This window comes from Aspergillus vadensis (genome assembly GCF_003184925.1).
Source record: "Aspergillus vadensis CBS 113365 unplaced genomic scaffold BO88scaffold_32, whole genome shotgun sequence".
Classification (NCBI taxonomy): domain Eukaryota; kingdom Fungi; phylum Ascomycota; class Eurotiomycetes; order Eurotiales; family Aspergillaceae; genus Aspergillus; species Aspergillus vadensis.
The window spans coordinates 80,054-101,619 of NW_020292070.1; the positions used below are offsets into that span (position 1 = coordinate 80,054).

The following is a 21,566-nucleotide window of genomic DNA, read 5'->3' on the forward strand; positions in this document are numbered from 1 at the left end:
CGCCTTATACCATCGATACTGGATACTTGCTGGTTTGCTTGATCTTCACTGGGTCGGGAACATTCGCTAATGAGTTTAGCGGGCCCTTTTTCTCCCCCATCTTTCCTCCGCCAGCCGATATCCTGAATGTGGCGCTCCATCTGGACAGCTGAACCTGCCTTGCGTTGAGACGTTCCTGGTCCTATGACGGGGGTGCATTACAGTTGGAGTCCCCATTCCCGTGGGTTTCGTCTTCCCCTTCATTATGCTCTCGTGGCTGAACATGACAGAGCTGGACCTGGAGGGGCCACTTTCACACTATCCCAACACAACCCCCTCTCTTTCCTTCTTCCTCTTTCTCTCTTCCCTGTCCGTAGTTAGCTTAGATCACACACACCTGCAATGCGAGCTTCAAAACCACGCTGCGATCCCACTAGACGGGGAATTTTTGTTTTACTGTAGATGTCCCTGCATGGTGGAGTCGCGCGCACCTTTCCTTTTCTCCCTGGATACTATAATATCAGAACAGACTATGGGAATTTCCCTCACCGGATCGTTCCAGGACTGGTGCTTGAATTATTTTTTTTTCTTTTTGATTTGTTGATGCGCCGTGCTTGCGCCATGCTGGTCTTGGTTATAAGTACCTTCCAGATCGCATCCTTGAGAAAAGAAGTCGTTGGTTATTGAATTGTAACCACTGGAATTGTCCTTCTTCATTTACTTCCTCTCTCATACCTCCCACCCACCCATCTTACAACCCTATCTGTGGTACTCTGCGACTACTCTTACCACAATTGGTCTGGGCGTGACTATCTCTTACTCTATCTCTCCTACTGCTGTCGTCTTCTCTTCCCCTTCCTGGAACGGAAAAGAAGTACTATACTATAGAGAGGTTCCAGCTATATCCGGTACATAACCACTATTTCCCAATTGCGCGGGTTACACAGCTCTCTCCCCTCCCAAAAATAGATATTCCTAATACTTACTGAAACACCCTAGAAAACAATCAAAACCTGCATTATTCCGTCAGCAGGAGAAAGCAAAGCAGTGCGTGTGAGTGTGTGGTGTGCGGCCCTAGGACCCAGCACATCTAGAGAATCCTGCAATGAGCTGCATGGACAATGAATGGTCAATCCCGAAAAAAGACATTCGGATCCTCTCCTTCGCCATTCTATACGTGATTGCCAGCATATTCTGCATTCTGGTCCTACTAGTTCAGCGTCTTCGCCGTCCACCACCCTATAGATCCTACGCCTACGTACCGCCAGAGAGGCAAATGATGGACCCGCCACCCTTTACGCCGTCCGAGAAGTGCGATCGTGGTGGTATCGTGGGTAGTGGTGGCGAAGAGCCCGTCGGCAGGACTGCAGCAGTGGGCCTAGGCCTAGTTCAGGGCCACGGCTACGGCGTAGGCTATCTCAATGACCCAGCCTCCCAGGGCGTTGGTCCATTCCCTTCAGCCTGTGATGTCCTGCAGCCACTCTCCCAGCTGTCTCCCTTACCTTCTAGTGGTTATCTAGCGGCTGTCCTGGCCCGCGAGCGGAGCCATTGGACAAAGCAAGCATCTGGAACCGACGGTCATCTGGTGCCGTTGTCGCCCGGGTGTGCCGCCTCCGCCCCTGTCCACGACCGTCGTTCAGCTACACCCCCCACGGTGAGGTTGGATGATCGCCTCGGTGACTCGTCATCTGAAGCGCCAACTCATGGTTCCATGGTGGTGTCAGATCCTCTGCGCCAGCCCGGAATTCCTGCCCCGGTTCAGTGGCATGCCAACCCTATTGCTACTAGCCACGAACAGGGGGTCCCTAGTATCGCAAACCTTATCGGATCCCATCCTTCCCAAAAATGCGGCTACGCAGTTCAATACATGCACGATGCAGACGAGGAGGGTACGCGCTCCTGGCGACGGTTGATGATTGAGTACAGCTAGCCTTAGCTGACTGATGGTGTGATGTTTCCTCTTCGAGAACGATGCATTGTGGGGTTCTTTTCATCCTCCGGAATTTGGCTTGCTCTTTTTCCCTTTCCCTTTTTAGTTGTGGGCTTCGCTGTTCAGTTTACCTGTTCTTTTTTCCCCCTCTCCCGGGGACGCTTATGAGGATTTTCGGGCTAGTAGCATAGGGCGTCTGTCCCGAACGACAGCGCGCAAAAGGGTGGCAGACTGTGCTTTAGTTTCATTATTTTTTTCGCACCTACCTAGCTTAGCATTCAATGACGATTGATGACCTCCACGATGATGTTCATCTGGTACCTTTGCAAGCAATTCTTGGAGGCGACGAACTCCCTCTAGCAGGCGCAAGAGAAGACAACAACTGAACCCCGAGAGACGCTCTATAGTCCCCGATTCCCTGATTAGGACTAGCCCAAACACCCAGCTCGATCTGGATGAGTCAGCAGATCTACAGGCCTCCCCGTCACCACATGATGGAATGGCCAGAAGAGCTTCATGCCCAACCTTCCCCTCCTCTTGTCTTCTCCCAGCACACATATAGAAGAAGCAGAGAAGATGACCCTCACAGCCTACGCCTCGTACCCGGACTCTCCGGACCTCGCTGCTTTGAATCTTTCGCGCCTGATCGCTCGTTTAGAACATAACCTCCTCTCCTCAGCCGCGGATCTGAAGCCATTACGCCGGTCAGAATATCAGCGCATGAGAGTCGGAGCAGTACGTCCTCGTTTATTTCCTTTACTCGAAACTACCTATTGCGTTGCATAGTCGAGATACAGCTACAGCCACCACCATGACTATTGACTAACCTACCACCAAAGAACATAGAATACGCCCGCACCAACCTCCAAACCCTCGAACGCACCCTCCCCCAGATCAAACCCACCGACCGTCGCAACGACCTGCAGTCCGACCTAGCACGTCAACGGCAGATCATCAAGCAACTCCAAAATGTCCTCGACGAGATCAGTATTTCCCAGGCGGAACCTCAATCCGACGACGAAGAAGAGGAAGACGACTCTCTAGACGGTGAAGACCTCCTCGGCACCCCAGATGAGGGCAGCACCACCGACGAACAACTCGATCATGAAGAGAAGGACCGTGATATCGTACCGGACGATAATAAACCAACAACAACAACAACAACAACAACAACAACAACAACAACAACAACAACAGCAGCACCTATCAACAACACCCTACCCACATCAACCACTACCGAACCACCCTCCCAAACCCCAGAAGCCACTCCCGCCCCGACACAAGAACAACCATCAAGTCTTCGAAACAGATCACACGCACCCACAACCACCCCCTCCACCGCAACAGCTAGCGCAACTGGCTCCTCTTTTCAGAAGAACCCTCCTTCCCCACAGCAATCCTCAGATGCCCGATTACAAGCGACAGAGGAAACGCTCTCATCTCACCGCGCGGAACAGGAAGACCTGACGTCGTCTATGCTTGCGCTAGCAACGCAGCTGAAGACTTCGGCGCAGACGTTCCACTCCTCCCTGGAGGCGGAGAAGTCGGTGCTGGCTCGCGCGGTGGATGGGATTGATCGCACGGCGGGGAATATGAAGGTTGCGGAGCAGCGTATGGGCATGTTGCGGAGGATGACGGAGGGGAAGGGCTGGTGGGGACGGATGATGTTGTATGCGTGGATTTTTGGGATGTGGCTCGTGGCTATTTTGATCGTGTTCTTGGGGCCGAAGCTGAGGTTTTGATTTTTCTGGGGAAAGTGAGTGTCCATTAGGGAGAAAGGGAGTGCCGAGTAACAATAGTTAGTAGATAGTATTATTATCCGCTGGGCGGAGATTGAAGCTGAACCTGGGCCTAGAACCTGGACATCTGGTGTAGATACATGCTGATAATTGATAAAATATTCTTTATCCTATGCAAGTATCTTTTCCAACTGTATTCAACACTTTTATTAGTTCTTCTGATGTACACTGACTCTACGCGAAAACACAGTTTTAACAGAAGATATATTTCACAATCCTTAACTCTGACTATAACCCAATGACCGACCCGGCATGACACATGAGGAAAAGACATGATATTCAGCGTACCCTGTCAATCTCCCGTGCCCGTGGCCTTGTCGTCGTTCATTGCCCTCCAATGTACGTGAGACCCATATGGAAGAATTCGTGATATATGGTTACACACAGAATTGCGGACGAGGGGCACCAAGAGATGATGGGATATCCAGCTGGGGAAAGAAGACACAGGGTGAAAAAGGAAAAGCGGAAAGAGGGGGTGGAGGGTAACGCGAACACGGAGGGAGGTAGACCAGAAAACGACGCGGGAATCCCATATAAGTTAAATAAAGGAGAAAGAAGACACGCAAGCACGGGCTCTGATAAATCTATAAATTCCGATGGAACCACAGATGGCCCGCTGCTCACAGAGAAGAGAAACAGAATAGAAAGTGCAAAGGTAAAACAACTCCTGCTCTGTGTCATGGGATGGATATCGGTAATGCTGATAACAAAGAGCCGGCTAGATATCATTTCAAGACAAAGGAAATAGGGAATTAGTAAAATAGACAAGTGAATGTCTCAACGCCAGGATCTCTCAAAAGGGAGGAATAAAAAGAACAGAGTGCGACATGGTATGGCAAAAAAGCAAAACAGACAAGATTACAAGTCACATAGCATACGGTCTAAATGTCGAGAAGTTCTCACTCGAGCGAAATATACCGGTCATTAGATCAGACCACACAGTCTCAGGTTTTCTTGGATGATGATGTCTAATGAAAGTCAGTATCTGAGCATGAAACGGTTCGATGAGTGTACGGAACATACCGTTAACTGCGGCCATGACGAAACGGATCTGTGTGGTATCCGTAGCACATGTGAAGTGAGTGTAAATCTGCTTCTGCTCGGCTTGGTTGAGAGAGACAAAGCGGTTGAGGATGTAATCGCAGGCGGCGGCGTAGTCGGCACCACCCTCGTAGTCGGGGAAGTAGTTCTTCATGGGGCTGACGGGCAGCTTCTCCTTGAAACGATCGATCTTGTTCAGGAAGAGAATGATGGAAGTCTTGACGAACCACCGGGAGTTGCAGATGGAGTCGAACAGGGTAAGCGCTTCCTGCATACGGTTGACGGTCTCATCCTCGAACAACAGCTGGTCGTATTCGGAGATGGCGACCAGGAAAAGGATCGTAGTGACGTTCTCGAAGCAGTGGATCCACTTCTTACGTTCCGAACGCTGACCACCGACGTCGAACATGCGGTAGGTCAGATCACCGATGATGAAAGTGGTCTCCGTAATACCGGTGGTCTTGACACGAGAGCGGAGAACATCCTGGTCGGTGGGGAGGTAGTCAGGCTGCGCAATACGGTCGATGGCATCGAAGTAGCTAAGGAATCGGTTAACAAAGGCTCTCGGCGAGCCCAAGACAGACGCGGCACTTACTACTTGGCGGAATCGTTCAGCTGGTATTCTCGAGACCGCTTGAAGCACTCCTGAACACCGCTGTCGCGCCACAGAGCACCAATGGCATTACCGACCTCCGGAGGCAGGTTGTCGCCCTCGATCTGAGCGGGCTGCATGAAGACAGTCTGGACGTGGTACTCATTACGAGCATCCTCCAGAGGCAGCTCCAATGACTCCATAGCCTCCAAGATGACGCGCATAGACTGGACGGTGTTGCTGTAGATGATTTCCTTGAAGGACTCGCGCTCATCGCGGGAGTAGCTGCCCTCGTGGATCAGCTTCATCTGCTTGAGAATGGTCGATTTTCCGGACTCTCCAGCACCTGTTCACAACATCGTTAATCTTGCGTCCCAGCGCGACACTTGCACAGGGGAGGAAAGGCGCATACCCAGCAGCAACATCTTAATCTCGTTCCGCTGCATCATCTTGTCCCGCTTGAGCTGGTTCTCAATCTCCTCGTTACGGGCCTTGCCCTCCTTGTCTTCGGTACTCATTCCACAACCCATTTTGGCGGCGATTAATGAACGTGGGAGTGATGGATGAAAAGTCTAAATGTGTAGCGGGGGGGAACGGAGTTGGGTGGGCGGGTGGTAGTGAACGTCAAGAGTAACGAGCCTGTCCGCAGGGAAAGATGTCAGTCAGCCATGGGAAGCGAATTCTCCGTGTATTGTAAAATTGGGATCCGGCCAGCCCCTTGCCCCGTCGACCGTGGGTGTATGCGGAAAGAACCACTATCGGACACCCCAAGAAAAACAATCGAATGAACGATGCACGATTTGATTTTTGAGTGTCGGAAGAGGATCAGAACCAAAAGGCAGCAGTCTCCCCCAGGCCCAGAGATCGTGCTGACGCAAGGAGGTGCAGCTGATGCATCAACCGGAAGGCTTGGGAGCACCGTCCACCATGGGGGAGGGAGTCCGGGGCTGAGAGGAAGCGCGAGAAGGAAAAGGGAACAACGACGTGAAAAGGGCCACTCACTTTGCTCGAGAACTTGATATATCAAACTCCAACTGAGAGGAGGAGAAAGAAATGAATGGGATTAAACCGGGGATGATATTATTACTAAAGGCCAAGCGGACGCAAAGGAACGGGCGGCAGGGGAAAAATCAAATATAAGCGCGGAGCGTCTGGGACTAGTAGGCGGAAAGGAGGCGAAAAGGAAGGTGGAACAGGGAAATACACCAATCGTGGTGATTTCGACAAGGATAATCCAGAGAAATTGGATTGAAGAGGATAGCGAAAGGAGAAGTAAGTAAAATAATCAAGAAAAGAAATGGACGAAGTAAACCCAGGGATTCTAAGGGGAGATGCTGGTTCTATCCCAATCCGTGAAAAAGTTGGGGTTTGAAAGGAGGAGAAAGGAAGAAGAAGAAGAGGAGGAGGGGGGGTGTGGGAATAGATGAGACAAGAGATCGAAAGGGAAAAGAAAAGAGAGAGAGAGAGAGAGGGTAAAGCGAGCGAGGCTGAAGGGCCGGAGGGAAAGGATTAAGCTCAACAGGTTGTAAGGGGGGGCAGACTTTCAGCGTGAGTGAGTCGGGCAACGGAAAAAAGAGGGGCCAAGATGAGATCCTGAGGCAGTCCCGGGAGCGTGCCAAAAAAGATGAGCGAAGAGAGAGCGTGTGTGAGGGAACTAGCCTGGAGAGCAGACAGAAACCCGGGAAAAGGAGGGATTGATTGGGGGGAAGTCTGAGGAAGAGGGGATGAACTAGAGAGAACGCAGCAGGCTGATACGCCGACTCCATCACTAGATACTACTACTACGATGCCGGTACCTGCTTGCTGCTAGTCTACTAGTAAACTATTCTAGTACCAAGTGAGTATCGGGGGGGGGGGGTGAAGCCTGAGGAAAGGTTCTTCCTTCTCTTTTTCGATTTTAATTTTGATTTTCCCCAATGAAAATTTTATAAACCTTTTTTTTTTCCTTTTTTTTCTCCTTCTTCTTTCTGCCATTGACCATTCCCGCTTTTTTCTGGAACGATAAGCTGACCCGGTTCCAACCTATGAGTGACGATAACTGGACCACTTCAATAGGGGCAGTGGAGTCGTCTCGTTTGGTAAACGCGATGGCGACCCAGTCATCGACTGTTGATTGGCTCTACTGGTAAGGGGTGGCAGTGGAGGCAAAATCAGCACGATCCAATGGCCTTGCGATTCTAATGAGTAGCCTTCCCCTTTTTCGACGACCGGCTCTTCTCTTGCTTAGGAGTCTGCTCTGTACGAAGTTTGTTGTGCTCCAACTGGGATTCTTCTCCCGATGGTAAGACCAACACAATTCAGAAAAGGCATAGTCTCTTACATGTTAATCCCGAAAAGCCCATCCCAGACATAACCACAACTAGTACTTATCTACTACTTACTGCCATACCATCCTCTACGACTGCTAATACAGCGTCATAGATACTACCAGTCGGCAGCATAAGACAGGCATGATACAGTGATGAGACAGCAAAGAGGTCCAAACCCGGATCCCATATAGAGTTACAAACTAGTTTTCAAGGCTGTCGTTGCCGTAGATATTATGATTAATGATTCAGTTGCATGAATTAATTTCCGGATGACGCAGATCTGCAGTGCGCACCTGTAGGCAATGGCCATGGCGACCGGGATGCCAAGCGACAGCCAGCTTAACTCTCCAAATCATACTAAGCGCTAACCTGCACTGGTGACGAAATTAATCCCAGATCACTCTTGTCTCTGCTGCTCATCAGTAACGGGCTAGACTAGTCCTGCAGCAATATTAACCACAACGACAACGACAACGACAGCAGCAGCAGCAGCAGCAGCAGCAGCAGAAGCATCGCCCACAGTTCGCAGTAGCCGACCGTTTCTAAACCTGGTAAGGGTGCAACCTGGGAAGGGCGCCTGCAGTTTCAGGTGCCCACCACGCGGTGGAGGTCCGGCACGCTCAGCGCCCGATCGCCAGGTACACCGCGCCATCACACAAAGTTACGCGGTCGGTTGGCTTGTTCCAGAATGTCTTGAGAGTTGAGAGGCTTAAGCTGATAGAGCCAGTGACGCATTTTGTGTCTATTCATAGGCAGAACATTCTGAGGAATCAAACGTGGCGGAATAATCATGCATGTCTGAAGTGATGATTATACGGGGTAGAATGCATTCCAGCGGAGGCTACTACTGCAGCTCTACCATGTGGAAAAGAAAAAGGTGGATGACCTCAAGATTGGGATGGACATTAGCGTACGGAGGAATATTGTCGTTCCTGTTCCTACGGCCAGGTACCGTATGGTAAAACTCCACCTGCAACTGCCCGTCGATCGCTTCTCCGCACAAAGGGGAGGAATTTGGATGAGAAACATGCATTCACAAAGACCCATTCGCTGCTCACCATATCATCTGATACGCGCTTGCGGTTTCGTCCAGTGGCAACCTCTTGGTTTTAGTATGCACTTCATCCATCGCATCATCTCATGCTGTGACAACAACTCCCATGGATGAAGAAGGATTCAGCCACTGCTGCCTCCCACAACCACCGGACATGCACAGGCGGAACGACCCGCCTGAATCGTGCAAGATGAATCTGCTCAGATGTTGCTTGCTGGAATGGAAGTCGGTAACCGAATTCCGTGGTTCTGCAACTCGACTAGAGACCAACTTCTCCACTGTCTAGTCGCCTTAGTCGCTTGCTTTTACCGCCCACGCTATTATTCAATGATGATTGTCGTCTCCTTACCATCACATCACGTCTTTCACCCCCTTGACTGGGGGAAGTGGCCTCGTGGCGAGCTGTCTGACATGTCCTCTCCTGCCAGTCTGGGTTATAGTTAACTAATTATGATGAATAACTCCAAGTTATACATAGTTAGTATATCCCCTGGAGGGTCGCGACTGCTTATACTTTCTTTCAATTGAGAACTCCTGCCGCTGTCGACCGATAACCTAAGTAGGCAGCTCGAAATGGACTAATCCCCATCTTTGCATGGAGCATGGCCAGACTATTGACCTGGTTTCCACTCTTCACTGGCTTGGTGACCTTGGCGTAGACACCTTATTATGTAGACGCTTTTACTGATTGGGTTGTATAGCCTGGGAGAAATGCTGAATACGGTCAGTGCTCAGCAGTAACCGATGGAGGTGACGATGATGATTCCTGGGTCCAGCTGCAAGAATGCCGAATGGGCCAAAAAGGTTGGTGGATGATGATGGCCTGCAGGATCCTCAGTAAGCCCGGAAATGGGCTGACAGGCTTCTTAAAGTGTCCCAGTCCGTTGTGACTCGTGATGGGGTGGCTGACCGTGCATCCTGTCAATACGAAGGAGGAATTGAGGAAGACCGTGCAGAGTAAGACAACTCAACTCCAACCCGATAACTAGATAGATTGTCGCCTACTACCGCATGAAGTTATCTAAGAAAGAAGAGAGACCATGGATCTCCAGTCCAGCCCAGCCTTTTTCCTGTGCGATTCCGCCCACGATCCCTGGCTGGCTCATCGGCCAATCCGATCGCCGCTCCACTGATCCATCCACGGATCCAATCCCCGATCCATCCATCTCTCAGGGACTGCAACATCCACTCGCGCGATCGGCCTTCCTTCACAGCCTCGCCTTTGCGCTACACTTTTTTTTTGCGACCGAGGACATCGCATACAGACTATACCCGTACGGATTGACTATCCGTCTCAGATACGCCCTCTTGTTATCATTTCACACTTTATTAGCCGATAGATACCCCTTTTCGTCAAAATGCATGAGCATGAAATGTCCTACATGGGCCCTCGGGGTAAGATCCCTTCCTACCTTCATAGCCACAATCTTTAATCAACTAACAACACCATTACCGAAGCCTTCAGTCACGATCAGAGCCAAGATGCAGAGGCCGAATACGACCGTCTCCGCAACCTAGCCCGACAAGAAGCTTCAAAGCGCAACTCATGTTTCCAACGGGTACGCCATTGACCACCACTGCCGCAACCACCCAACCGCTCGCCAGATTCAAAAAGGAACAAGCAACTAACCAACTTTCAATGGCCAGTCTCAAGAAGCCTACTCCAGCGGCGATGGCGCCAAGGCCAAAGAGCTCTCCGAACAAGGCAAAGCCCACGGTCGCAAGATGGAAGAATACAACAAGCAAGCGTCGGAGTTCATCTTCCGTGAGAACAACGCCAACGGACGTGTCTCAGCAGACACCATCGATCTGCACGGGCAATTCGTCGAAGAGGCGGAGGAGATCCTCGAGGAGAGGATCAAGTATGCGAAAGCGCACGGTCAGGATCATCTCCATGTGTAAGCTTCCCTTTCACGTTACACACTACACCGGCTTGTTCCTTACCCTCCACACAAATCGCTAATCGCAGAACTTTCTCCCACTCAATAGGATCGTCGGCAAAGGAAACCACTCCGCCAATCATATCCAGAAAATCAAGCCCCGAGTAGAGCAAGTCTGTCAGGAACTTGGTCTTCAGTACGCGACTGAGGAAAACGCTGGGCGCATTTATGTCAATCTGACTGGTGGACCGGCGGATATGGAGACTGCGCCTACGCCCAATCATCCTCACTATCAGCAATACCCTCAGCAGCAGCAGCAGCATTCGTCGGGCACCTATGCTCACCCGCATCAACAGCAACAGCAGCAATATCCCGGTTCGCAACAGCAGCAGTATTCTGGTTCTCAGCAGCAGCAGCAGCAACAGGGTGCGGGTAACCAGGATGAGATCGAGCAGGTGGTCAATGCGGTTCTGCCTAAGATTCTCAATAAGCTGGAGAAGGCTTGCTGCGTGGTCATGTGAAGAGGGATATGAAAGAATGAGGGGGGCGTTCGGAGACATAATATTGTTTGGGCAAAAGAGTATCTTTTTTGGCCTATATATGATACGATCTGATGTGTGATTGGTATAGACAGAGAAGGGTGCGTGGGCTGGGCAGACACGACCGATCATTGGACTTCTCGCGCAATTGGGCATTTGGCGGAAGACTACATATACCCCGGTGCTGTGTATTGGATTCAGTACTATCTAGATGGTGATTTAACATGTTCTGGTTTCTTTCTGTTACGGGCTAGAAGACATGAAGAAAAGAAGCAAGAAAGAGAATCAAAGTTCGTATTAAGAGTCGCCATGAGTGAATGTTTCAGATCATAAGACAATCTGATCAATAGGCTAAAAGGTATCACGATTTAACATCTTGCATAAATACGAGGGTCCCATGCAATCCACCAACCAACCAACCAGGGATGGCGGCGAATAACCTCCGAGCATGGACGCTTGATCATCGTCCGCGTAACTTACTGGGGACCACACTCCCCCAGTGTCGATTCGGTGATCTTGTTGAGGATCGCCCGGACCATGGCGCCGTCCTCACGTCCATCTGCTTGATCACCATCGATCGCTTGGATTAGGGTCAGTGCTTTGGCTCGCAATTCTCGGACCACGTCCCGCGTGTGCGCGAAACTGCCAGTGCTTTCCATGTAACTGACTGCATACAGCTTGACTTCATCATCTTTCGTCTTTTGCTTGAGAATGCTGAGGAGCTGATGGTTGCCGGGATTGGAGCGAATACTATGGATGATGGGAAAGGAGAACTTTCCCTCCGTGAGGTCTTCACAAAGACCTTTGTTCTTGGTGTAGGTAGTGTTGGATAGGTTTAGGTAGTCGTCGCAGATTTGGAATATCAGCCCCATGACATTGACGAGGCTCACGCAGTCCTTGCCGGAGCTACTTTCGGCCTGCATCAATTTCACTGCAAGTCGGAACAGTCCGCCAGTTTTGTTGCCGACCATCTCCAAATATTCGTCCTCGCTGGGGCAAGTCAAAGTGTCTCGCCAGAATAGATCCATTCCTTGACCGCGGTGTAGGTTCAACAACTCTTGAACGTAGATGTCGATCGCAGCGGGGTTGTTCAACTTCTGCACTTCTTGCAGAGCGAGGAAATATACATAATTCGCAGAGTTGATGGTCTGCGCGGTGCCGTATATGTTATGGGCTACTGGGATACCTCTTCGTAAAATGGAGTTATCTTCGACATCATCGATCCTGGCTCATACGCCATAGGTCAGGTAGGTGTCCAGACTAAACCGAGGCATAATGTAGAGAGCTTACAGTAACGATGCAGTATGAAGCATGGCCACCACCTTTGTGATGATTGAAAGGCTCTCCGGAGGTACCTTCAACCACACATTAAAGGCGTTGATAAGCTGTCGCCGTATGTCCTTGCCGGGATGCTGTAGCATATAGTCATACGGCCCCATAACTATTCTCTCATTTTCAGGCGACCATTGTCCATCCTTGTATTTGGTTCCATCGACGCTGGAGCGATTACGATTGTGCATGCGCGAGTGGTTCGTGTTTGTGGCGAGCCCATCATCGTTTGGGCCTGCGTGATCCATGGCCGGACTCACCAGGAGATCTGGCTTCCCCAGGCTAGCTGTGCCTGTGCCGTCAATTGAACTACCTGCGAGAAAACACGATTCGGGGTGTGGAGGCTCGCTAGCAGAGATTTCAGGAAACGGTCCTGTAGACATTGTCTGAATGTTAATCGCTTGCGTGTTTTACGGATGATTGCTAGGTCTTGTCACGAACAGAGAGGGGGAGGTTTTTGGCGAGCGGGCAATGCTGTAACAGCCAGGCAACCGTGAGAAAGGGGAGGAGTGAGCAAGCCCATCTTACAGGTAATGAAGAAGAAGAAGGGCACAGCCGCAATAAATAAGGTCCGTGTCCGATAAGAATGAAGGCAAAAGTAACCAACTTGAAAGGGTATATTGCAGGCTGCACAAGGCTCTCTCAAGAGAGCTTCTGCTGCGGGGAAAGCGGCCAAATGACGAGAAGCATCACATGCATTGCCGTTGCTTTCTCCTGTTGAGGTCACATGACTCACATGTCGGCGAAACTGGGAAACTCCGATCCGGTGACAGCTTGGAATGCTCGCTCCCTCACCTCCCCTCTCTTTACTAAAGTTACACCAAGCTCCCCCTCCCCGTGTGATTCCCAGTGTGACGAGTGTGACGGAATTTTTAATTCTACCGCCTGCAAGGGGTGGTGACGTTTGAGTGGTTGCACCAGCCACGAGCAGCAAGTACTAGTAGTTGTCGTGGGCACGGTCGGTGGGCCTGTAAACACCCCATTCCACGCTCTGGAGACTGCTTCCGTGTTGGTTCTCATACTGACCGACTTCTTCAAGAAACTCTTGCAACCCAACGGGTGACGGCATTATAACCATCAGGCCTTTATCTTGGCCAGGGATTGACTTGGTGGCGTAGCTGAAAAATGGATCCCCGTTCTTGACATCATTAGCTGAAGGCTATCAAGGAGATCCTGTTCTTCATGGCGTCGAATGTAGCACGCCTATTGGAACACGATCGTGCGTCTCCGGGACAACCATCGGGTGTTTGTGTCGGATGTGGGGGAGCTGCAGTCACTAAATCGGCTCGATCAGCTTCACACGATGACAACAACTATTTCTTCGCTAGTTGATCGAGCCCACCGACTATCGCTCACCAATCATTGTAGCCTTTAATTAAGGCCCCCAATTCTCCAAGCGCCTGGGCTCAGCCGTCTTCGATTATTTTTCTGGCTCCTCTCTCTAAGTTAAGGTACTACATATAGATAGCGCCGTATCTCTTGGCCCAGGGTCCTTTGCGACTGACAGATCACGGCCCGTCTTTTTCTTTTTCACCCCCGTTTTCTTTCACCTGCAACCTAGTTCCTTATTTCCCTGTTATTCCTGGAAATAGCCGTGCTACTCATCATCTCTGCCCTTGTATTACTCATGGAGGCTTTGCTGGCACACTCGTTCGACTACCTTTCCTCTTACGAACCAAGCAAAGTTCGCAAAGGGCTGCGGCAGGTCGAAGGGCTCCTCGCACAGATTTGTTTATCCAAGACGAAACGCCCGGCGTCTGACAAACGGCGTTCCCTTTTGTCGTTTGGGGCTCCGCAACCGGTGCCCAAGTCTTTGGCCGAGCTTCGAGATGATCCGGCCTTCAGGGAATTTTTCAAACTTCAGGAGGGGTTTCAATGGAATGGTAAGTGTCGCTATCCGCCGACTCGCGATTATGTGAGTTTCCAACACTAATGCACTGCAACCAGTCGCAATGCGTTTGGTGACATGTCTCGAACACCTGCTTGGGCGGGGGAGCAATGGCACCAATGACCTTCTCATCGTCTCCACACTCGATCTGATACAGGGTGTGCTCCTCCTCCACCCTCCATCGCGCACACTGTTCGCGCGCGAAATCTACATGAACCTACTGCTGGACCTCCTCGATCCAATCAACTGCCCCGCAATCCAATCTGCGACCCTTCTCACCTTGGTCACGGCTCTATTGGACCACCCCGCCAACACGCGCACGTTCGAGGAACTTGACGGACTGCTTACGGTGACCTCGCTTTTCAAGCAACGTGCAACATCTCGTGAAGTCAAGCTCAAACTCGTCGAATTCCTGTATTTCTATCTGATGCCGGAAACACCGATGATCCCCACTAGTGCAGCTAGTGCGCCCAACACGGCAGTCCTTGGACATCAACGGAGTCCAAGTAAACTTGGTGTTTCCCCGGTCTCCCGGAGTGTTAATGTCCCCGGTGCCCACGGTGGCGGAAAGGCGCATCGGGATACACGTACGACTGACGAGAAGCAAGCATTATTGGGCCGGTATTTGAACAACGTGGAGGATCTTGTCGAGGACTTGAAAGAAACAGCACCCTTTGGGGCAACGGTCTATTAGCGGTGTTACGAGCGTCATTGGGTTCTGAATTCCTTTGTTTATGTTGAGCGTGCATGGATAACGGTATCATGGCTGGGGTTCTTTTTCATTGATGGTTTTTCTTGATATCCTCAATCTTCTTTTTTCCTTTGTTCCTTTGTTCCTCTATTTCCTTTGTCTTCTGTTTTCTCTTCAGCCTCTCCCGTCCGGTACGGTCTATGCATCCGGCACAACAGCCTCTATCCTGTTTCATCTCTCACTTTTTGTCAATGCCTTTCCTATACGACTCATGCATCCGCCTGATGTCTCATGTGTCACGTTGCGACCATGTCATTATAATTTTATGCGACCCTGAATGAATTGTTATGAATGACAATTGTTTGCTACAGAGTAGTGTGACCCATGCCTGGGGCCAATGCATGTCTTAGATCCGAGCTCCGGCAACTTCTGAGCCAAACTTTCTGAGCCACATCGCTATGGAGACCACTGTCTCTGGTACACCTCTGTGTCTACCTACGTATGTACAGTCTATCATCTACCCACCTACCTGTCTATTCATGACCCCTATCTAGTTACTCCATTCCAACCCTACTCAACAACCAACCCCCATTCTGCAATGTCTGAAAGACCCCCTCGGGATCATACTTCCTCGCCACCTCCTTCAATCGTCTTACGTTCTCCGCACCATAACTCGCCAACGGATCCTGGTCCCACGCCGCATAGTTTGAATACTTGTACGGGAGATACACATCCGTCCGTTTTGCCGCAGATTCTGCCGCATCCACGATCTTGCGCACTGCCTCGCGCACCCGTTCCTCATCTCGGATGTTCTTCCAGTCTGCTCGGGCGAGGAACCCTGTACCGCGAGAATAAATGTATTAGTTACTAGGAGGAAACGTAATGCATCTTCTTCCTTGTGGGTATACGTACACTGCTGCCCAACAGGCTCCAAACCTAGAGGACTTCCGCCATTTTTGAGCGACTCTCTCATGGCTAGTGACGACATAGGCTGAATGACGGTCGTCAGAGCGATGCCTTCTACGTCCTTGAGAGCTTCGGCTTGCTCAGCATGAGCTTGTTCGATGGCTTTATAGACTTCTAAACTAGGGCGGCTGGACATGGTGCGGAATTCATGGCTGCGAGAGTTGTTAGGTTGGTATCCTTCCTTTGGTATACTCTTCAAGGTTACGGCATACACAGTAGGTTCAGCTTCATTCACGGATGCCACGGCCTGGACTAGATCGTAGACGGTGCGAACACCCGGAGGCACGAAGCTAGTGAGATGAGGTATGTCGTAGAACGCCTGGAAGACGGGAGGATTCTCGACGGGCGCGCAGTAGAAATAGACGATGAGAATGATGTCGTTGGTGGCGTTCCAGATGAGAGATGCCTTGTTGTCGGTTTCAATGGCATCGTGGTATTGCATCAGTGCGGCGCGCAGTTGGTGGGCTGCCGTGAGGGGATAAATACGAACTTCGGTCCATATTTGATTGGGGATGGTGTTCATTTCGATCTTGGTAACAATGCCTGCAGAATGTCGAGTTAGAAATTTGCTGCTTAGTAGATAGTACGAAGACCGCATATGCTGGTGTTGCTAGTCATGAAGCACGATAATGGTAGATGGTATATAGTACCGAAGTTGGGCCCGCCACCCTTGAGGGCCCAGAATAAATCGGGGTTTTCATGGGAATTGGCATTGATAATTTGCGAGTTGGCGAGGACAACCTGATCAGTGGTGGTTATTAGATGCTATATTTCTTTCTGGGAATGAAGAGAGGAGATAATTGCTACTAACTTCGTAGTTGCAGACGCCCATGGCACCCACGCCATATTGACTATTCTGGAAGGAGATGCCGCCGCCGAGCAACAAGCCGGAAACCCCCACGGAAGGCACTCTTCCTCCTGCAACCGCCACCCCGTGTTGTTCAAGACGGCGATATACTTCCAACCATCTCAATCCAACGCCAATCTCTGCCGTGAATTTGTCTTCAGCCACCCGGACTTGGTCAAATGCTCCCAAGGAAATGACCACCCCGTCTTGGTTACTGGTGAAGCCCGGAATCTGCAAATGGCCCCCACCCCGGATGGAGAACTTGACGTGGAAAAAGCGGCACAGCGCCAACGCAGCTGCAACTTGTTGGGCAGATCCGGGACGGACGATTACCCGAGGTTGAAGCCAGCAATTGGTAGACCTGACCGGATTGTGGTGGTTGGTAAAGACATTCTTCTGGTGGTCGTTCCAAAAGTATAGACGTACCAGGGAACTATACGCTGCGGCTCATAGCCATTGGACCCGTGCACGACGGCAGCTGCGCCAAAGAACAGGGGGAAGACGGTGGCAACGTAAGAGGCTCGTTCCTGGTCTTGCTCTGCAGCTGACAGGCTGTCAAATCGCGATAAGAGGGTCTCTATATGCGTGACCTTCTCCTGCTCTAGATGGCAGGCGTTGGCGACGATCTCCGAGACTACCGCAGCCATTGTGTGATCTATGCACGAGCTATAGATGCAGGTAGTTATCACAGGCCAAATTTTGAGGATGTGAAAAAAAGAAAAGAAAGGCAAGGAAGACCGAGAAGAAGGCTTCTGCCCCCAATTCCGTGATCCGGATGGTGGATATCGGCTCGGAACCGACTAGACGCTATCTGCGCCGGCGTCTTGAGCGATCCTGCGACCAGGATTCAAACCCCTGTTAATGTTTGACAAACCTCGAATTTGGAGCCAGAGAATCCCGGATCCTTGTTTCATTTGTACGTTAAGAGTATTGGCATCATCGACTTGCATTCCTTCGTGGTCCACAGCACCCCAGACAAATACTTTAGAAATGATGGCTCTCCCCGCTTCTGCTCTCTGTTCTCTATCCATCCTGATGACCACCTCTGCTTTGGTGCATGAGAGCCGGTTAGGATGGGTGGGTCTATCGAGCAACAGGACGATGTGACGACATCGTCCATGACTATCGCGGTGCGGATCATTGTGTTAGTGCTGGCGGTTCCGACAACCTTGGTGTGTGTGCTTCGAGTATGTTTCCTCAAAACTCCTGCAAGCCATATGGAGGCCACGATGACTGAGCTGTTGTAGCTGTATATGCGCAAGTTCGTTCTGAACAATTTTGGGCTTGATGACTGGTTGGTGCTGGTTGCTCTTGTGAGTTACGCAGCCGATAATCTTCCCTGCGCCAGATAACTGACTGACTAGATCGGAGTGGATCTGTTCTCTGCCTTGGCGTATATCATAACGTACTATGGATTGGGTCGGCCTTTGAAATATGTTCCTGAAGACCATCTGGTTGTCTTCCTCACGGTTCGTACCTTGAGGCCCAAAGCTTTTGACCAAACTGATCTTTGCAGCTCGAATATGCCTCACAATGCGCCTACCTAGTCATTGCAGCAACTGTGAAAACGAGCCTGCTCATATTTATAATGCGTCTGTTTCCGACTCGCTTTGTCCATATTGCCGGGAAAGCCCTTCTTGGTATCATCGCGGCCTTCACCCTTTCGGGGACCCTCGCGCTGGTCTTTCAATGTCATCCAGTCCAAGCGGCCTACGACAAGACTATCACCAATTCGAGCTGCTATCCCACTGAGACCTCGTACGCAATTCTTATGATGCAAGGGGTCATCATGTTCGTGCTAGATGTATCGATTCTAGTACTTCCGATACGGCCTATCTGGCAGTTGCAGATGCCGATAAGGAGACGAATACTTGTGCTGGGGCTACTCTGCATTGGTAAGGTTTCGAAGAATCCAAAAAGTCCAATAACTCATTATTCTGCAGGTTTTACCGCATGTGTTGCTGCCCTCGTTCGTTTCTCGACACTGAAATTTGCCAATGATACGACCAATTTCACCTGTATGGTTTCCTTCAAGTGGGCAGACGATAGATTACTGACTTCTCCCAGACTCAGCCTCCACGTCCCTCATTTGGATGGAGATTGAATTCAACCTCGGCCTAATGTCAGGGTCTCTTCCTTCTCTGCGAAAACTTCTCAAGCTTGGTCCTCAATCTCCCACGAGCCGCTCAACGAAGACACAGCAAAGTTATGCATCGAACTTCGAGTTGCACCGCCACAGTTGGACTATAAGTGGAATCACAAAGAAGACGGAGATTCAGAGAGCCTATGAGAGAAGTGAGAGCCAGGAGTTCATTGCCCCAATATATGGGCAGGGAGAACTGACCACAACTTCCAAAGCGTATGCGGATGGGGAGACAAGCTCTGCCAGTAATGTATGATGCCCAGATCGTGATGTGTGTCTCGATGGCGCCAATGGAGCCACCCAATTACAGAGAAGACCCAAGCGGTTTCGTGCATTCAATTTGTAAAGGTTCCATCCTATTACTGCCTCCGTCAGTGCCGAGCCGGTCGGTGTATGAGGGTCAAGCCGACGTAATTCCCGTATGTCCCGGATTGGTCTCCGATACGCGGACATTAAAGCTTAGTACTATTACTGTATACCGGCCCAGCTGCTGGCAGAGGCAAGGGCAAAGACAAAGTCTTGCCAAATTGTTCCCTACAGTATTGATATTGCTTGACTGGATCTTGTCCAAACGGGTTAATCGGGGTATAAGACTGTAACGGATTTCCTTCAAGGCGGAAGCCTGTTCCAGTTCTAGTTGGGTAGCATTGACACATATAAGTTGTTATTGTACAGTAAAATAAGAGGATTTTTCCACAAATCCATCTGTCTAAAAGAACTTGAGGAGTCTGTCACGATGTTGTACAAGGTTCTCGTGTTGGCGCAGCAACTGTCCCAGCCGGTTCCGTCGCCACCCTAGTTTCTCCTCCAAGATGAGGTGTGTGTATGCGAAAACACTAGCGTCGAACAGACCCGGATTCGGTCGGTCAAAGAAGTGCAGGTTATCGCCCAGTAGCGTAGACAGTGCCTCGAATGCGTCACTAGCTTCGGCCTCCAAGGCGCCCACATCGATATAAGATGATGTTTTCAGGATCTCTGTCCGGGCAGCTTGCTGGAGCTGCAGCGCGAGAGCGGTCCGCACGGCGGAATTCGTACTAGACGGGTCCACGTATAAAGGTCGAGCAACGGCCTCAAACTCCTCGGGGTCCAGGTATAGAGTATATAGCTGCCCAGCGCCAATTAGATCAGTCAAACTCATCCATCGACCATGGATTCCGGGGGGTGGGGGGACGGCAACGCACCCAAGCATTTCGTATCCGGTGATCCAGCAACGATGCATATACCTCGAAGCGCAGATCCAACTGCTGCTCCTCTTCGCAGTGAACTTGCTCGATGGCCCATTTTTGGAGCTTGCTGGAAGGGATAGGGGCGTTGTTGTTGATGGGGTGGGCGGGGATTAGGAAAGGAAGGGCGCCAGAGGGAGATGCATGGTTGTTGGAAGGAATCACGTCGACGTCGATCCCAACGAATCTTAAGTATGCCTGGAGAGACGCAGAGGGGTATCAAGTTAGTGATGTACTTTAGACCTGGCGCAATGCTGCATTTCCTAGTACGCACCTGCCACTTGAGACACTGCGGGTTGAACGACGGTCTGCCATGCCTGGCACTTGCGGCATCGGTGAAAACATACAGTCGATTGCCACGTTTGTCGGACCATGCGCTGTGCGGGAGATCATTGGAGGGGTAGGTGACGAGGGGGAAACGGTCGAAGATGCGCTTGATTGGCGCAGGAACGGAGAAGAAGTCTCGAGCGCGCGACACCGTGCTCACATTGTCCGGTGCCTGGCCGGGGACATCACGGTGTTCGGGGGTCATTGGATGGATGGATGGAAGAGGGAGGGGATTGCGCAACGGGGCGGATCAAGAGGGGGGTGGAACTGAAATGTCAGTTTAATAAAGCTGGAGAATTGGCGACAAGACCAGCTAGAAGACCCGAGGTCGATGTAGGTTTGTTTGATGAACAGAGAGGGACAGATCCGTTTCTCGCCCAACTATTTACTTAGTTAAGTTCAGTTGATCTTGTTATTCGCCGGCTGATAATCTCCGGCCGCCAAGCCCGCACCCTTTTGTATGCCTTAGGCAGAGGCAAGGATGATGCTGCCTGAGGTTGCTAATGGGCTGCCACGCGTTGGATTTGAATTTCTTCTTATCGGCTTATCGTTAAGTTTTGCTCCGCCGTTCGGACGGCAACGGAGACCTCCACCACCTTTCTCTCTCTCTCTCTCTCGGTTTGACCACCCAACGGCATTCTCTCAGCAATACTAATTATTCAACCTCCTGCGGGGTTGTAATAATTACTTACTGCAGCATTCTTCCTTATCCCGAGCTGCAATCCCTCGGCCTTGCCGGGCTATCCTGCGTCTCTTCCCCGCCTCTGGAATCCATCCCACCGGGTAACCTTTGCGCTCGTTCGAATCCGTCGCTTGTCCAACCCGTTCCAGCCTCTCTTTGTCATTCCACTTGGGGTGCATCCTGGTCCGCCTTCGCTTCGAGGGGAACAACAACTTGTTTTCTCGGTAGACGTGCATCACAATTACCTGTCTCCAATACCCTGCTTATTTCTTTTCTTTTCTTCTCTTGTGATCAACTGAGTTCTTACGAAAGCCTGCTTGCGGCCGTGGTACGATCAGACCTACGGG

General features: G+C 50.8%; 12 protein-coding genes across 12 annotated transcripts; 7 read left to right on the plus strand and 5 right to left on the minus strand.

Annotated features, from left to right (window-relative positions):
• Window positions 1-1,255: 1,255 nt before the first annotated feature.
• Window positions 1,256-1,909, plus strand: BO88DRAFT_351737 (uncharacterized protein; the record flags this gene model as incomplete). Its single annotated transcript, XM_025703544.1, has 1 exon — window positions 1,256-1,909. One exon carries the CDS (start codon window positions 1,256-1,258, stop codon window positions 1,907-1,909), a length of 654 nt encoding a protein of 217 aa, XP_025557953.1.
• Window positions 1,910-2,435: 526 nt separating this feature from the next.
• BO88DRAFT_408583 (uncharacterized protein) lies at window positions 2,436-3,809 on the plus strand. Its single transcript, XM_025707743.1, has 2 exons — window positions 2,436-2,644; window positions 2,749-3,809. Exons 1-2 carry the CDS (start codon window positions 2,486-2,488, stop codon window positions 3,649-3,651), a joined length of 1,062 nt encoding a protein of 353 aa, XP_025557954.1. The 5' UTR covers window positions 2,436-2,485; the 3' UTR covers window positions 3,652-3,809.
• A 45-nt stretch (window positions 3,810-3,854) lies between these two features.
• BO88DRAFT_183381 (uncharacterized protein) lies at window positions 3,855-4,646 on the minus strand. The gene has a single exon (XM_025701760.1). It carries the CDS (start codon window positions 4,435-4,437, stop codon window positions 4,033-4,035), a length of 405 nt encoding a protein of 134 aa, XP_025557955.1. The 5' UTR covers window positions 4,438-4,646; the 3' UTR covers window positions 3,855-4,032.
• On the minus strand, window positions 4,535-6,001 carry gpaA (guanine nucleotide-binding protein subunit alpha gpaA). Its single transcript, XM_025701759.1, has 4 exons — window positions 5,754-6,001; window positions 5,345-5,687; window positions 4,732-5,288; window positions 4,535-4,676 (listed from the first exon to the last, which is right to left on the minus strand). The coding sequence occupies exons 1-4, from the start codon at window positions 5,869-5,871 to the stop codon at window positions 4,633-4,635; spliced, it is 1,062 nt and encodes a 353-aa protein (XP_025557956.1). The 5' UTR covers window positions 5,872-6,001; the 3' UTR covers window positions 4,535-4,632.
• On the plus strand, window positions 5,849-6,448 carry BO88DRAFT_408586 (uncharacterized protein). Its single transcript, XM_025707744.1, has one exon. The coding sequence runs from the start codon at window positions 6,133-6,135 to the stop codon at window positions 6,358-6,360; it is 228 nt and encodes a 75-aa protein (XP_025557957.1). The 5' UTR covers window positions 5,849-6,132; the 3' UTR covers window positions 6,361-6,448.
• Window positions 6,449-9,017: 2,569 nt separating this feature from the next.
• Window positions 9,018-10,242, plus strand: BO88DRAFT_183465 (uncharacterized protein). The gene is made up of 4 exons (XM_025701761.1): window positions 9,018-9,181; window positions 9,406-9,508; window positions 9,577-9,661; window positions 9,740-10,242. The coding sequence occupies exons 1-4, from the start codon at window positions 9,155-9,157 to the stop codon at window positions 9,987-9,989; spliced, it is 465 nt and encodes a 154-aa protein (XP_025557958.1). The 5' UTR covers window positions 9,018-9,154; the 3' UTR covers window positions 9,990-10,242.
• On the plus strand, window positions 10,063-11,105 carry BO88DRAFT_351609 (Smr domain-containing protein; the record flags this gene model as incomplete). Its single annotated transcript, XM_025703541.1, is given in 6 exon segments — window positions 10,063-10,099; window positions 10,163-10,263; window positions 10,352-10,602; window positions 10,694-10,909; window positions 10,977-10,983; window positions 11,001-11,105. The coding sequence occupies 6 exon segments, from the start codon at window positions 10,063-10,065 to the stop codon at window positions 11,103-11,105; spliced, it is 717 nt and encodes a 238-aa protein (XP_025557959.1).
• A 250-nt stretch (window positions 11,106-11,355) lies between these two features.
• BO88DRAFT_374823 (FPP/GGPP synthase family protein) lies at window positions 11,356-13,099 on the minus strand. Its single transcript, XM_025704315.1, has 2 exons — window positions 12,414-13,099; window positions 11,356-12,347 (listed from the first exon to the last, which is right to left on the minus strand). The coding sequence occupies exons 1-2, from the start codon at window positions 12,833-12,835 to the stop codon at window positions 11,600-11,602; spliced, it is 1,170 nt and encodes a 389-aa protein (XP_025557960.1). The 5' UTR covers window positions 12,836-13,099; the 3' UTR covers window positions 11,356-11,599.
• Window positions 13,100-13,751: 652 nt separating this feature from the next.
• On the plus strand, window positions 13,752-15,359 carry BO88DRAFT_183609 (cell division control protein 14). Its single transcript, XM_025701763.1, has 2 exons — window positions 13,752-14,335; window positions 14,400-15,359. Exons 1-2 carry the CDS (start codon window positions 14,080-14,082, stop codon window positions 15,032-15,034), a joined length of 891 nt encoding a protein of 296 aa, XP_025557961.1. The 5' UTR covers window positions 13,752-14,079; the 3' UTR covers window positions 15,035-15,359.
• On the minus strand, window positions 15,310-17,598 carry BO88DRAFT_183639 (FAD-binding oxidoreductase). The gene is made up of 6 exons (XM_025701764.1): window positions 17,271-17,598; window positions 16,809-17,205; window positions 16,648-16,738; window positions 16,210-16,540; window positions 15,944-16,149; window positions 15,310-15,869 (listed from the first exon to the last, which is right to left on the minus strand). The coding sequence occupies exons 1-6, from the start codon at window positions 17,489-17,491 to the stop codon at window positions 15,586-15,588; spliced, it is 1,530 nt and encodes a 509-aa protein (XP_025557962.1). The 5' UTR covers window positions 17,492-17,598; the 3' UTR covers window positions 15,310-15,585.
• A 168-nt stretch (window positions 17,599-17,766) lies between these two features.
• Window positions 17,767-19,341, plus strand: BO88DRAFT_183488 (uncharacterized protein). Its single transcript, XM_025701762.1, has 6 exons — window positions 17,767-18,031; window positions 18,092-18,157; window positions 18,209-18,313; window positions 18,361-18,739; window positions 18,788-18,862; window positions 18,912-19,341. Exons 1-6 carry the CDS (start codon window positions 17,918-17,920, stop codon window positions 19,241-19,243), a joined length of 1,071 nt encoding a protein of 356 aa, XP_025557963.1. The 5' UTR covers window positions 17,767-17,917; the 3' UTR covers window positions 19,244-19,341.
• A 355-nt stretch (window positions 19,342-19,696) lies between these two features.
• Window positions 19,697-20,916, minus strand: BO88DRAFT_491603 (putative mitochondrial outer membrane protein (Sam35); the record flags this gene model as incomplete). Its single annotated transcript, XM_025712874.1, has 3 exons — window positions 20,485-20,916; window positions 20,169-20,408; window positions 19,697-20,092 (listed from the first exon to the last, which is right to left on the minus strand). The coding sequence occupies exons 1-3, from the start codon at window positions 20,740-20,742 to the stop codon at window positions 19,697-19,699; spliced, it is 894 nt and encodes a 297-aa protein (XP_025557964.1). The 5' UTR covers window positions 20,743-20,916.
• Between the last annotated feature and the right edge of the window lie 650 nt (window positions 20,917-21,566).